The sequence below is a fragment of the Polistes canadensis genome, unplaced genomic scaffold (assembly GCF_001313835.1).
Source record: "Polistes canadensis isolate GaletaPanama2010 unplaced genomic scaffold, ASM131383v1 scaffold_57, whole genome shotgun sequence".
Classification (NCBI taxonomy): Eukaryota; Metazoa; Arthropoda; class Insecta; order Hymenoptera; family Vespidae; genus Polistes; species Polistes canadensis.
The window spans coordinates 12044-27793 of record NW_014569604.1 but is presented as its reverse complement, the minus strand read 5'-3'; the positions used below and the strand labels follow the sequence as shown (position 1 = coordinate 27793).

Here is a 15750-nt window from a genome sequence, read left to right as displayed (position 1 = left end):
ACCCCCATTCCCCCCTTTATCGGTTGATATTGACGTAATAAAGTTGAAAATCTTATTGTCCTTTCTGCTTTTATTATTAAAATATGCCTTATTAACTAAACATATAAATATATATACCAGTGAACTTTATTTCTTTTTATATAAAACATCATTTTCATTTTATGTCATTTCCTTCGTTTTTGCTTATACGTCGTTGCCTTATTATAGATATTACCATAAATCATGCAAATAAGAGATACGATAATACATCATTTGAAATTGATCTAACTAACTAACAATGTGAACGTTAAATTGGTCATTAAAGATAACAGAAAAAATTTGAAATATTATTTAACGATTATTCGAATCACATATGAAATTGCATATGATATTATTAGAAATGTTAAATTATAATTAATGTTACTTGTTAATTTGATTAAATTTTAATAATAATAATAATAATTCTACGAATATTTTGTTCAAATTCAATAGAAAATTTGGATAAAAATAATGTTGGAACGTGCGAAAAAAATTCAATAGAACATTTTTATTACAAGCTTATAAACTTTAGTATCGTATTTTTACTTAACGAATTTGAGCTTATCACGATTCGTTGATTATGTATGTATTATATATTACGTTGCAATACTATCGTCGTACGATTATAAAATAAATTGAACTCGTGGATTATATAAAGTTGGTAATAATATTATAAACTGTAATATATATTTGTTCATTTTTACCGACGAGATTATTTATAGTAATCAGTATAATCTCACACTAGTCAGTCTCGGGATTAATATAAAAATGAGAATGATCGATCTCATTATCGTAATATTTAAATATCGTTTTATCATGTTAGGAAATAAAATAGGTCATTCAAATGCAGAAGATAGGTCACGGGGATCACTATGATCATTTTCTTTAGGTAACCTTCACTTTTCTTTCTTTCTTTCTTTCTTAATTTAATAAGAAATGAGAATCAGGATATCAGACTTGAAATAAAAAGAAATTTAAGAGTCGTACGATGCGTTACGTAATCGTACCATAGTTTTAGAACCAATAGGATTTTCGTGAAATATCTTCTTTTTTTTTTCTTCGATACTTACGAAAAATACTGATGTCGAATTTTTCTATCGAAGAAAATTTCTACATTTTTTGTTGTTTTTTCTTACGCGTTTACCAACAACTGTGAATGAAATTATAATCTTATATTTCTTTTTCTATTTTTGTTTTAAATCGATAATATATACTAATTATCTCTTGACATTAGTATTAAAAACTGTACGTTCAAATTTTCATTCAAACGAGCTAACAAAAATGAAACAAAAGGGGAAGAAGTAAATTTTCCTTCATCGTAGAACATTAATATGATTTACATCTACTAACTATTAATATATACTTAACATTACGATGATGTTTTTTATACGTAGTTACCAACAGGGATTCTCAAATTTGGCAAAGTTATTAACGTTTCGATAAGATACACTTATCGTAAGTGTCATTTCCTGTTTTTTTCGAATAAATAATTGGGATCGTTCTTTATAAAGTTAGTTTTAAATCACGTGTGATATAACAGTAAGTGTACTCATTAGGAAACCGTTAAAAACAAACTCGTCTTATCATTTCGGTTTAAATTATATTACTTTAATCCTATTTTATTATTATTTAAAATTATTTATTTTATTTGTTAATTCGTTAAAACAAACTCGTCTAATCGTTTCGATTTAAATTATATTACTTTAATCCTATTTTATTATTATTTAAAATTATTTATTTTATTTGTTAATTCGTTAAAACAAACTCGTCTAATCGTTTCGGTTTAAATWATATTACTTTAATCCTATTTTATTATTATTTAAAATAATTCATTTTATTTGTTAATTCGTTATATAGTTAGTAAATAAGTAAATATTAATCGCGAAAGATTTTAATGATCCTTCTTTCATTTATCGCAAAAATCCAAATTTTATTTTTGTTGTCCCTCGTATTATCATTAGAAACAAAAGAAAAAAATCCTTGAAATCGGAGTAAGATAAATGAATCATCGTCTTACCAATAAAATGCTATCTCGTTGCCCTTTCCATTGTTAACGTTTCTGTCGAGTAGATTAAAACTGATATTAGTTTTAGCCCCCTCCATCCATTTAATAAATATTTCTCCCTTGGACAGGTCGAAATTGTAAGAACAAAATTTCTCATCTCTCGCTGGTGTTTCCCAATAAAATTTATTAGCTATCTCGCTCCAAAATTTGACGGGATTTTTTAAAGAGCTAAAAGATAAAATTTCTTCGATATATAAATCTATATTATTTTTATATTCACATATTATATAAAAATATATTATATAGATATTTTTTTGAATGAAAGAAAAAACAAAATCAATTTCATTGATAAACGTTTGACAATGAATTTTTTATATAAAACATATTTATTACACTGGTATAATTGGATCGATATTAGATTTCTATTTCTATATATTTCATTTTTCTGACAGATAAAACGATAATATATATATATTTAAAATAATAATACAATTATTTTATATTATCACACATATATAATTACATGTGTGCAAAAATTGTAATTGACAAGATAATATTTTATTATATTATATTTCATTATATAATTTCTACATTCTACATTATTTATTTTGTCATTATTCTTTTTGATAATAAACAAGAAGATATTAACGATATTAATATGATAGGTTATATATAAAATTAGAAAAATCAAATGAAACATTATTCGACACATAATAATTTTATATTATTACAATCTTTTTTTCATTTTATTTATAAATAAAAAATTAAATAAATATATATATATCGATAAATATGAAAATAGTAATCAATTAACAAATCGCGAATTGTATAAAATAAGAGAAAAATAAGTAATTATAATTCGTAAAATGAAATACAAAGAGAGAAGAAGAAACGTGTGGCCTACAATCGAACGGCGCACGCGCCATTAAAATCCATAAGAGCCATCGAGTTCGATCGTTTCCTTGTCATCCCTTCTTTTCTACTACCATCTTTTAAAAAACAACCCTCGACAACTCTTCTCATCATTTACCACAGAGAACCTTCAATTATTCTAATAAGATTTCATGAAAAGAATAAATTCTCCTTATCTCTCTCTAATTCTCTTTTCACTTACTCGGAATGCAACTGCTTGTATTCTGCCATACTCGAACAATAAGCATTTTGCGCCAATTCTCTACTCGGATGGTATATCCTGTCCGCCATTTTATTTTTTTCTCGTGTTTTTTTCCCTTTTGTTTTATTTCTTTCCTTTTAATTTGCCTTTACAAATATCCCACCCCTATCAACTTATTATATCGATTAATTATTCTATATTTGAATATTTCAATTTTTCTTTTTTTTTATGTCACAATATTTTCAATGAATAAATACGATTAGAAAAAGAAAATTTATATATATATATATGTTCGAAGGCTTTTGCTTTGACTTTTTTTTTCGAATTTGCCGGATTCGGATTAAAGTAAGAAAGGATGACAGGGGTGAGGGCAACGGGAGGGGCTGAGGGTTGTCCAGGGACGATCGATATTATCGCGAAAAGAAAAGGATGATTTTGATAAAAAAATATGTCGAATTACGATAAAATGAAGAGAGAATTTTATATTACGGATCGGATATTGGAAATGTTAGAATATAAGAAAGAAGTGGATAAGTGGATAAGGTGGAAACACGGCTTCTTATTTTCCACCACCTGTACTAATTTTTCGTTTTCTCAGTTAACACTTTACCGGCTTGGCTGATAAACCGCGACTGATTCCTACGTTTAACAGGAGAGAGGTTCTCTGCTCGTGGTTCTCCTCCTCTTCCTCCTCCTCCACCCCTACCACCACCACCTTTTTGCCATCGTCATAGGCGTCGTTGAAGGCCGCATTGTGAAATATTGTGGTGGGGAAGTTAGAGGAAGGAATCAGCAAATATGTCAGGAACGTCATCAATTCATACACGTTGACGAAATATTCGGCTCTCTCATTTCCCCCATCTCACACCACTCCACTTTATCCGACAGCACACCACCCCGCCGCCATTTTTCCAATACTTTCTTTACTAATTATTATTATTATTATTATTATTATTATTATTATTATTATTATTTTCTTTTCTTTTTGTTAATTGTTCTTCTTAAACGTTCGTGCTGCTAATGAAATTCTTTCGAAATAATTATTTGTCAATTTATTTATGCGATCTAATTATTTCTTCTTCTTTATTTATTTTTTTTTTTTCTACTCTCCTCAATTAAATTTTTCATAGTCATCGTTGATACTCATTCACATATTACCCTACACACACACACACACGCATGCATCTGAATTTATTCCAATGCGTATTTTATGTTGTGTTGTTGTTGTTCTTCTTCTTCTTCTATATAACCAAAGAATAAATTCATTTGAAATTTCGATTCTCTTTTTCTTTTTTTTTTTTTTTTTTCTTTTTCTTTTCTAACTATCAGAGACTCGTTTACATATACTGTATAACTGACGTAACAAAATTTATAAATACATGTAGGAAATGTATTTGGAACTTTTGTTTGCAATTTCCATGCGAACAACGGATATGAATATATATATATATATATATATATATATATATATATATTTGCAAAACGAAAGAGAATGTGTAAATGGCACTGTAAACGTCATTTTTAAAAACTATTTTACTGAACACCTTTTTTCTATTTCGTAACAAGATAGATAAGGCTATTGTGATAACTAGTTCAGATTATTATACAGATTGCACACACAAGAAATATTTTCTCAGGTAGAACAAAAGATATATATATATATTATTTTCATTCTATCCTCTCTCTTTAATTCTATGTAATAAAATAATAATAATATAAAAATAGAACATTTCAAAATAATGATTATTACGATAAGAAAAATAAGAAAATTATAATTCAGGATTGTGACGAGGATGAAATATATGATTGAAATTTTGCGAATCATAATAAATATACCCGTGGCACCTTTGTTTTTTCATGCACCCTTGTGCATCAGGAAGATCGATACAAATTTATACTCTCGCATTTCTATTTTCAATATTCTTTCTCTAAATTTTCTTATTTATCTCTCCCTTTTTTTTTATTTATCTATTCATTTATGTCATAAACGTCGTGGTACTTCACTGTTAAAAAGTCATTGTTATTAAATATAAATTTTATCTTCTCATGTGCAAATTGAATGTTACATTTTAGTGTTATGTTTTTTTTTCTATTCATTTCTTAAAACATAATAACTTCCGGTATATTATTTAGCTGAAATAATGGACGATTATAATAATATAAATATTCGATATGAGAAAAATCACATTCTTAAAAATTTAAATTAAGTCTCGTAATATTAATTTCATCATTCATTACTGATGTTTCATTTAATATTAATTGAATAGAAATGGTGTAAAAGAAATCTCTTAATATTCATGTCGTTGTGCAAATAAGAAAACAAAGTGCAAGTTTTCATTTTCATATTGCGTCAGTAATATATTATTTATCATTTGCTAGATACATTAACAATATTGTTAGAAAATTCTAAGTCGGTTTTTTTAATTATATTTAATAAGAGAAAATGATTGATTTTTCTACTTTTCCTGTAATATACATGAATTCATGTTTTCATACAAAATATTATTACTTGATACAATTTAAATGTGTAGATCACAAAAAAGTTGGCATAGAACCGCAACAGCAGAAAAAAATGAATAATTGCACCTTAATTGCTCAATCAAAATCCATAATTGCATACTTTATATTAATAAATTATTTCATTAGTTATTAATAAATGAATAATCGAAAATAAACTCGGTCGGTAAAACAGTTTTACGCTCTGTCAATAATACAGGTTTTATACTTGGCTGGTAAAACAGGTTTTATATACTCGGTCGATAAGACCGTTTTAAACTCGGTCGGTAAAACAGTTGTAATACTTGGTCGGTAACATAGATATATTTTAGTCGCTAAACAGATTATTTACTATAAAAAATTTTTTTTGTAGAAAAAAAAGAATAGTTGCAGGGAATTGCAAATTAATTAATTACTTAAAATCAATTATTGCCTTTTTTATTTACGCAGTTTTTACTTTGGTAGCTCTGATGGTTAAACAGATGAATTTTTGGTCGGTAAAACAGAGTACCGACATTAACAAAATTTTCACTGCAGAAAGAAAAGAATATTTGCAGTAAATAGCAAACTCATTGATTATTTTAAATCAATTTTTGTTTGTTTTCTATAAAAACGCATCGATCGATTTTTCACGAGGGAAGCTTTTCTTGTAATTTTTTTCTATCTGTATTTAAATGTTTTTACTTACATTTCTTAATTTTTAATTACATAACAGAAAGAAAGAAAAAAAACAACAACAAAATAACACGCGTATAAATCGTTAAATAATATAATCAGCAAAAATCGCAGAATCAGATAACATAAAACAATGAATAATTCCATAGAACGCACCTAAGGCATATACTTAACATTGAATTTCATCAAATTCAATAGGATTCCAAGCAAAGACGATGCATTTTATACACCATCGCAAACTAAGATAAGAATACTTGAATAAACGAAGGAAAGGGAATATAATATGTTGCAAGAAGTATGTGGAAGGACACGTTCTAAAGATAATATTCTTTTGCAAAATAAAATTGCAACTATTTATCGATTATTTCTAAAAATACTCTATAACCAAATGGTCACCCCAACTATTATGGGGTAGGGGGGCGCGATTCAACCTTTTTTCCGTGTTATATAAAATAACAAGTTGGAAAAAAATGTATGAAGAATAATATTTAAAAAAAAAAAATATATAAAAGAAAAGAACCCGTAATTTAACGTCATATAAACCTACAAACGTGTTCGTAAAATTTGGATAAGGGTTGGGTTATTTCGATGGTACCAGTATCGTAAAAAAGAAAAAAGAAAAAAGAAATGAAGAAAAAAGAAAAAAGAAATGAAGAAAAATAGAACGATATCGGGCAACTTTTTTGATAATTTTCGAACAATCCACCCGAGGTCTTTGACCATTTTTCCAAGGTCTCGTGGGTTTGCCGTGCAAGCTTGCTATTCCCTTCCCCCCATGCATAACCCATTCTGCATACAAAGTATCGTCGATTGCTATATACTCGAATACTTTTTTTTATCTTCCTGTTTTTTTTTTTTTTTTTATTAATAGGTATCTCACGTATGCGATAGTAGAAGCTCCTCTTCATTTTCCTTTTCCTTTTTTTTCCTTTTCTTTGTCTCTTCTTCTCTTTCTCTCTTTTTCTTTCCGTTTTTTTTCTTTTTTTTTTCTTTTCTATTGCATTTACTGTTAGGGAAGAGGAATAGTCCTGGCGTATATATAAAGCCGTTCGAGGACTCCGACCGAAGATTATCATTCCGCCACGTGTTGCATACACTCAATCAATACGCGCGTATTTTGTGTAAAAGAAAACAAAAAGAAAAAAAAAAAAAGGAAAAAGCAAAAAAAAATATATATACTACCAGACATCCGTTTCAATTAAAATTTCGTTCGATTATAAATAAAGTGACGTTATTCGATAGTTTGCAGTACGACGAGTAATTAACGGTGGTGGAAGGGAATTTGAAAAGGAACACACAAAAAAACAAAAGCAGAAAAAATTAATATAATTAGAAAAATTCAATCGATTAAATATTGTTTTGATTTGATGACTAACACGACAATGAAGATTTGTCGATTATACGTTTTTTTAATTTTCGCTAGTATCTTCGTTGCATCGGATAAAGTACGTTACGATGGTTTTAAAGTTTATAAAATATCGGTTGACAACAAGGACAATTTAAATACATTGACGAGTATGGAGGAAGAGGAAGAAGACGTGGGTTATCAATTTTTAAATTATCCGAGAATGAACGATTCATCGTTGCTCGTAGTTCCACCAGAAAAAATTCAAGAATTTGAGAAAATTGTTAACAATAAGAAAATGACTGCCACGTTGATGATGGACAATCTTCAACGTTACATCGACGAAGAAAATCCTAACGTCGATGGTAGATCCAATTTTGATTGGACAGCTTATCATAAGTTGAACGTGGTAAGATTATAGTTTTTTTTCTTTTTATATAATATATATTATTATTAAATATAAATATAATAAATTAGGTTTCACATATATATATATATATATATATAATATCGTAACACTTCATTTGTTTAATACTTAAATTAATTCATATATGGGGATAATAATTAAAGAAAACTCTGAAATATTGAAAAAAAATCATTATTAAAATGATATAATGATAATAATAATGATGGTATTAGTAAACGTAAAAATAATATTTTTCCTATTTTAACCAATCGATAAATGATATAACAAATTCCCAAATATTTAACAATAATTATTATACGACAACATATTTATCATTTTAGATATATCAATGGATGGAAAGTCTCGCACAAGATTATCCAAAAATTGTTAGTACACTGGACGCAGGAATAAGTACACTTGGTACCCCTATAAAAGGTTTCAAACTTCGATTCAATCCGAATAAAAATAGTTCGATTTTTTTGGAAAGTGGTATTCATGCAAGGGAATGGATTTCGGTTGCAACAACTACATACATAGCAAACGAATTAATATTTAGCAAAGATCCTGTTGTGAGAACTTTAGCCGAGTCTTACGTTTGGTATATATTTCCTGTTTTCAATCCGGACGGATACGAATATACACATTCTACGGTAAGAACGAAATTTTTTACTTTCTTTATCATTCAGAGACCAACAGTGTCGTATCAATATTTATTTTACATCGTTTTGATAACATTTCCATTTATTATTGATCTTTACTTTATTTCTTCCAAATGTAACTACAATCTTCTTCATTTTATAATAATATAATTACATAATTGTCTTAATTAGTATTACCAATAATAATATTGTAATAATTAATTATACGAGATTAATGTTAATAAAAAAAAACAAAAAATAGATTTTAATTATTATACGCGTGATTCACAATGAAACGAAAAATTTCTCTTCGATAATGATCACAATTGTAACTACATCAAATTGCAATCCTGAAACCATTGAAATTCCCACGAAGGTAATTTTAATATCTCGTTTGAGAATCCCTGAGCTAGACAAAGAAAATCATCGGATTAAGATAAACGTATTATCAGCAGAGATCATTATCTATATTCTCTTAGTTCGAAAATCTTTTTTCAACCTTATTAAATAAATATAAATATCTGCTATTAATATAAAATAATCCAATTGTGTAATCTCAACGAAAAAGATACATACATAAATATATATATGCAAACGTTCTCGATATAAAATCACGAAAATGATGTCGACAGATATCTGATTAAAATCTCTACCGATTTTTTCGCATTATAATGATATGCGACGATTAATCGATTGATCGATAACAAAAGAATTAACCTTTTTCTTTTTCATTTATATTGTATCTTATATACGTAATTAAGTACGTAACCGTTTTAATGATCTACGTTTCTCGATCGAGATATTTTTTTATTAATAGAAACGAAGGCCAATATCTATTAGAAATATTCTTTAACGTAGGAATTTGTTTCTTTTGTTATTGTCGTTGTTGTTGATTGTTGCATGCCCGTATTCAAAATCTGCTAATTTTAACCCACAACGCGTATTAAGATTGCATAGAAAACCTACGACAGTAAAAAAACTAATATGTTCAACTTATGGCTCAGTAACATCTCATTGGTTATCCATAATTGTTTGCCTTAATTATTAATTATTTCACAAGTTATAGATAATTAAAAAGATGTTAATTTAATACGCTGCATCTTATGCATAAATTCATTACCACGAGTCAGACACGTGGCTTTTATTTATAACACGAATTCTTTACCACGAGTCAGACTCGTGGTTATAGGCCTAGGTGTTAACAATAAAACAATTATTTATTTATACGATGAGAAATGTGTTTTAAAAGCAATGACTCTTTAAATTGTAATGTTTTTAATTAATCACACGTATCATCAGATAAGATTTTGTATTCGAGAAACGTGAAAATACCCAAGTACAAAGTACTTCTATAGAAACGATACGATATCAATAGATTTTGTTTTTTATTTTTATTTTTTTCTTTCTTTCTTTTTTTCTTTTTTTTTTTTTTGTAGAATCGATTGTGGAGAAAGAATTTGAAACAATCCACGTGGAGATGCAAAGGAGTTGATCTTAATCGTAATTGGGATTTTCATTGGGCAGGTATAAAAAAAGAAAAAAAAATTAATCTTTTATATTTTAAATATATAATTAAATTACTTATTAAATTTGTTGTCCTTCTTTTTTTGTATTTTGTTTATATTTAAAAAAAAAAAAACAAAATATCGATATCATCCAATTGACCGAATGAAATTTTTTAATCGATTATATAGAAATCGGTACCAGTCCGTATCCCTGTTCCGAAATTTATGCAGGACCAAGTGCATTTTCTGAAATCGAAACTAAATCAATGTCAACATTTATAAAGAGTATACCAGAAAAATTGACGGCTTATCTAGCGTTCCATAGTTACAGTCAATTGTTGCTTATACCGTTCGGTCATAGCAATAAGAGAATCGACAATTACGATGACCTTATGGAAATAGGAAGGTTTTCCGTCAAGGCTTTGGCTAATAGATACGGTACCAATTACACCGTTGGAAATATTGTCGATGTTATTTGTAAGTATGTTCATCTAACGCATAAACTAATATACAAAATAAAATCAATTAAATTATCTAGATTGTCCTGTTCATTGATAGTTTGAATAAATAAAGTAATTGATAGGTTTGGTAATTATTATTTATATATCAAAAAATATATGCATCTAAAGTTGTTGATCAATTTTCATGCCATTGAAATATTTGCAATTTTATTTGATTATATTTAAATTTTGGTAGATCCAGCAGCAGGTGGTTCAATGGATTGGGTACGTTCCACTATTGTTCCTCCTATAACTTACACATACGAGCTTCGTGATAAAGGTCGATATGCATTTTTATTACCATCAAATCAAATAATACCTACTGGAGAAGAAACTATGGATTCATTGATCGGAATGTTTCAAAAAGCATCGGATCTTGGATACTGATATCACTATCATAATACTTTATTCATTATCCTTCTTATAATTTTTATTTATTATAATTCATTTTGTTTATCGTGCGATCAAATTATTTCTAATAATTATTATATAACGTTTCATTATATAAATTATATATTATATATAATAATTCAATTATTTCAATTATATCTATACTTATAATATAATAACACATATAAAGAGAGAAATATTACTCTATCGAATATATCAACAATAATATTATAAAAGTGAATGTAAATATTAGTCATGTCGATCGTTCTAATATTGGTCGGCTAATCGATCGTTGAATCTAATCGATTATGGTCTCGAGTGGTTAGATAAAAAAAACTTGTCGCAGGTAATTTAATTAATAAACTAATTCAAATCATTCATTTATGTAATATAGTAATAATAAAGATTTCAATTTTATTTGTTGTTTCGTGTAAGCTTTATTAAAATATCGTATCAACCTACCCCCCTATTCTCCCCACTCCCCCTCCTCACATCCCACGTTCTCCATCGCTGTTAAAATTAATATTTCGATAGATTTATATGTTATGCGATCGAATAGATAATTATAATCGCGATTTTTCAGGATTTCTAAATTGAAAATCATTTTGGTTCGATGAATTATTACTTTTTATCTTTTTTTTTTTTGTTTTTTTTTTTTCCTCAACCCCCGTCATTTCCGACAATGGAAGAGATTTGCTTCTCCTTTTTCTTTTTTTTGTGTCTTCTTTTTTTTATATGGGAAAGAATCAACGTCGATACGCGATAAGTAATCGCGTCGTTTAAAAGAAAAAGAAAAGAACAAAAAAAAGTGTACAAAAAAAAATGTAAAATCTTTTTTCTATAGATTAGAAACTAATTAACGAACGGTGTGCATCGGTGGAAGAGAGAGAGAGAGAGAGAGAGAGAGAGAGAGAGAGAAGTCATTGATCATGACGCGACATCTTGAGGTTTTTTATTTTACAATTTTTTTTTCTTTTTTCTTTGATTCTCCGATAACGACATATAATAATAATAATATCGAAAAATGCGAATACTCGGTGAATCTTTCATATTTTCTTTCGTAATTACGTGATTCTTAATTCACGTATAATAGAGAGAAAAAAAAATAAAATAAATAAATAAAAAATAAACAGAAAACATAAATTATTTATATTAATAATAAATGAATTTTCTTTTTTTCTCGTCTACCTTTAACGATATATAATATAAAAATAAATTTTCTCGTCATATTTATTTAATTTTTAAAAAAAAGAAAAAGAAAAAAGTTTACTATTTTGTTAACGTGTTTACGTTTTTAAACGTTTATTATTTTGCGTATAATAATAGATCGTTGAAATTTATTCACGATCGATTTTTTCGTAGAAAAAAAAAAAAAAAATAAAGAAAGAAAGAAATTGATTATATTAACAGCGAGACAATCTAACAGAGATTATCTTTGAATTAGATTTGAAATACTCTTCCTCAATATTGTGTTACGATCATCGACTAGATAAAAATAATTTGTTTCTACGTAAGAGACCACGGCACGAGAGAATGATAAGAGAAGAATCATTGATCGATTGGTGTCATTGTAAAGAAAAAAAAAAGAAAAAAGACAAAAAATGAAATATGTAAGAACGATCACTGATATCTTGGTGCCGTGTGCAGGTGTTTCCTACTGTTTAAATAGCAGGTCTGATTATCGTACTGGCACATATTTGATTCGTATTCAAACAGGGTAAGAAGTCGGATTTAATGAAAATATAAAAACAATTATTTGAATTGATTATTATAATTTTTGTTTTGTTTTGTTTTGTTTTATCCTCCGCAGAGTTTGCAATCATGTACAAGCTCCTTGCTTTGGTATTGGTTACCTGGGTATCAGCCCAAAAAGCTTCTTTTAATAATTACAAAGTCTTTGGTGTTCTTCCACGTACGGAACTTCAACTTGAAATTCTTCGTCAAATCGATAATCACAATGGCGTAAGTTTTATATATCTTATAAATAAATCTTATATTTAATAAATATAATTTTATAAATAAACATTATATTTCTTCTTCCATTTGATATCATTTCAATAATTAATTAATTAATTATTGATCTACGCGAAATTAATTATGAAATTAAAACAAATGTATAATTAAGTATACAAACAAACAATTTACATAACAATTTTAATATAATTAACGATTATTGCTATTATTATTTTAAAGTAATATTTCAAATTTTATTCATGCAATAATACTAAACTTTATTATCGAATTTCATTTATTATCAATTATATTATTCATTATATTTTATTAAATAAGCATGATAAAACAATAAGAACCAATAATAAACAAAATATAATCGTAAATGTTCTCTTATAGAAAAAACACTAATAATAATTTGTATTTTACAATTATACAACATTTTTGAAAGAAATTTATTATACGATTTTACATATATATATATAATTTGCTCAATTGCATATAACTTTGAATAATTATAAATTTTTTTTTTTTACAGTTTTCATTATGGAATGATCCAAGTATGGTAAACGCTACCATAGACGTTATGGTGTCACCGGACAAGTTAGTAGAATTTTACGAACTTATGGATGTAATTGGTACACCTTATACAAAATTCATCGATGATGTTCAAGACTTGATTGACAACGAGATGTCAAAGGAACAAACTTATGCCAAATCTGGTTTTAAGTTGAACACGTATAACACCCTAGCAGATACTTATGCATACTTGGACAGTTTAGCACAAGATCATCCTGACAAAGTCGAGGTCGTCGTAGCTGGAAAAAGTTACGAAGGTCGTCAAATAAAAGGAGTTAAAATAACATTTGGAAGTAACAAACCTGGAATTGTGATCGAGGGTGGAATTCATGCTAGAGAATGGATATCACCTGCAACAGTTTTGTATCTAATTGATCGTTTCTTGAACAGTGACAATAAGGAAGTTAGGGCATTCGCTGAATCACATAACTGGTACATTTTCCCAGTCACCAATCCGGATGGATACGTTTACACCCATACCAAGGTATGTTAGTTAATTCTGTTATTATTTTATAGATTAATTAGAAAATAATAATCCTAAAGTATATAATTAATTTGTATATATGTGTGTGTTATTTTAATTATATATGTATATATATTTAATTTTATTTTTACACGAAGAATATACATTTAACAACAACAACAAAATAATTTCGCGTAAACAAATATATATTGCATCTATCGAAAAAGAAAGAAGGTTGTTTTAGTCGTAAAAAACATTTATTCAAATAAATTCTATACTTAATGTGGATATATATATAATAATTAATCTTACGTGGGTTTTGATTTTTGCAGAATCGTTTATGGAGAAAAACACGTAAACCTTATTCAGCTTTGTGTTACGGTTCCGATCCAAACAGAAACTGGGGATACAGATGGAACAGTTAGTATTACGATAATATATTTTAATATTAATGTATATTAATAATACTTTATTGTTTCATTCATTCTCTTCGTTCTTTTTTTAGCTGGTGGTGCCAGTTCAAATCCTTGTGCAGAAACATACGCCGGAAGTGGTCCATTTTCTGATATAGAAACTAAATCTTTGTCCGAGTACATCCAATCGATATCCGATCAATTTTTCGCATACGTCTCATTCCACAGTTATTCTCAATTATTACTTTTCCCATATGGTCACACCACGGCTCATCTTGAAAATTATGACGATTTGGTAAGTCACATTTTTTTGATTTTCTTTTATCGTGACAAATAAGTGGCACCCTAAAACCTTAAAACCATCGCATTCGTAAATCCAATCTTTATCTCAATTTATCTCACGTTATAAAATATCTACAATTTATGCCAATTATATTTATGATTGATCGATTATGTGAATTTTCATAGAAATAATGTTTTTTTTTTTTATACACAGTTGGCGGTTGGTAAAAAATCTATAAGTGCATTAGCTAAAAGATACGGCACTGCTTATCGTACAGGAAATGTTGCCGAAACTATATGTAAGTATAATAATATATGTGCGTAAATTTCAATACAAACTAACAATAAATAACGTATCGTTGACACACACACACAAAATCTTTTATAAATATATATATATATTTTTTTTAATACAAATATCACATTTATTTGAATTATATTTTTATTCAATAATATTCAAATATTTCATATTGAAATAATTTTATATTCAAATCTGTATTATTTATATATATGTAAATGTATATAATTTTCAGGTATATGACTTGACCATATGCACTTTTAATGATTGAACGTCAACGATATATTTTACTTATTGCTTTTTTGAATCAGTTATAAGAACAAACTTTTCTTTTCTTTTCTACTTTTTATTATATTTCTTAATATAATATTATGTGTTTTCGTTTTTTTCTTGATTTACAGACATAGCTACCGGAAGTAGCGTAGATTGGGTCAAAGGAACACTTCGCAAACAAATTTCTTACACTTACGAATTGCGTGATCGTGGAAGGTATGGTTTCATACTTCCAGCAAGTCAAATTATTCCAACCGGAGAAGAAACTTTGGACTCGTTAATTGCATTATTCAATGAAGCAGCTGCACGTGGTTATCCTCAGCGATTATAAAAAAAAAAAAAAAAAAAGAACAAAAAAATAAATAAAGAGAGAGAAAAACTTTCATTTGACGCATCGGTG

At 27.4% G+C, this 15750-nt stretch overlaps 3 protein-coding genes across 3 annotated transcripts in view; 2 read left to right on the top strand and 1 right to left on the bottom strand.

Annotated features, from left to right (window-relative positions):
* LOC106785779 (acetyl-coenzyme A synthetase) overlaps nucleotides 1-3783 on the bottom strand; it is a 9350-nt gene extending 5567 nt beyond the window's left edge. The window contains exons 1-2 of the mRNA XM_014746500.1: nucleotides 3138-3783; nucleotides 2034-2251 (exon numbers count right to left, since the gene is read on the bottom strand). Of these exons, the coding sequence (XP_014601986.1) occupies nucleotides 2034-2251; nucleotides 3138-3226 (307 nt within the window). The 5' untranslated portion in view covers nucleotides 3227-3783. The remainder of the gene's footprint in view (nucleotides 1-2033; nucleotides 2252-3137) is intronic.
* A 3615-nt stretch (nucleotides 3784-7398) lies between these two features.
* Nucleotides 7399-11158, top strand: LOC106785793 (zinc carboxypeptidase-like). The gene is made up of 5 exons (XM_014746521.1): nucleotides 7399-8062; nucleotides 8401-8709; nucleotides 10134-10221; nucleotides 10392-10679; nucleotides 10899-11158. The coding sequence occupies exons 1-5, from the start codon at nucleotides 7676-7678 to the stop codon at nucleotides 11087-11089; spliced, it is 1263 nt and encodes a 420-aa protein (XP_014602007.1). The 5' UTR covers nucleotides 7399-7675; the 3' UTR covers nucleotides 11090-11158.
* Nucleotides 11159-12728: 1570 nt separating this feature from the next.
* Nucleotides 12729-15738, top strand: LOC106785794 (zinc carboxypeptidase-like). Its single transcript, XM_014746522.1, has 7 exons — nucleotides 12729-12809; nucleotides 12903-13054; nucleotides 13581-14105; nucleotides 14417-14504; nucleotides 14590-14792; nucleotides 14994-15078; nucleotides 15479-15738. The coding sequence occupies exons 2-7, from the start codon at nucleotides 12914-12916 to the stop codon at nucleotides 15679-15681; spliced, it is 1245 nt and encodes a 414-aa protein (XP_014602008.1). The 5' UTR covers nucleotides 12729-12809; nucleotides 12903-12913; the 3' UTR covers nucleotides 15682-15738.
* Nucleotides 15739-15750: the final 12 nt, after the last annotated feature.

Excerpts from the sequence above, each read along its gene's own strand:
- LOC106785793 (XM_014746521.1), top strand. The coding sequence starts at position 7,676 with ATGACTAACACGACAATGAAGATTTGTCGATTATACGTTTTTTTAATT. Across the intron at positions 8,063-8,400 it reads CTTATCATAAGTTGAACGTG|ATATATCAATGGATGGAAAG; the intron begins GTAAGATTATAG and ends TTATCATTTTAG. Across the intron at positions 8,710-10,133 it reads ACGAATATACACATTCTACG|AATCGATTGTGGAGAAAGAA; the intron begins GTAAGAACGAAA and ends TTTTTTTTGTAG.
- LOC106785794 (XM_014746522.1), top strand. The coding sequence starts at position 12,914 with ATGTACAAGCTCCTTGCTTTGGTATTGGTTACCTGGGTATCAGCCCAA. Across the intron at positions 14,793-14,993 it reads TTGAAAATTATGACGATTTG|TTGGCGGTTGGTAAAAAATC; the intron begins GTAAGTCACATT and ends TTTTATACACAG. Across the intron at positions 15,079-15,478 it reads AAATGTTGCCGAAACTATAT|ACATAGCTACCGGAAGTAGC; the intron begins GTAAGTATAATA and ends CTTGATTTACAG.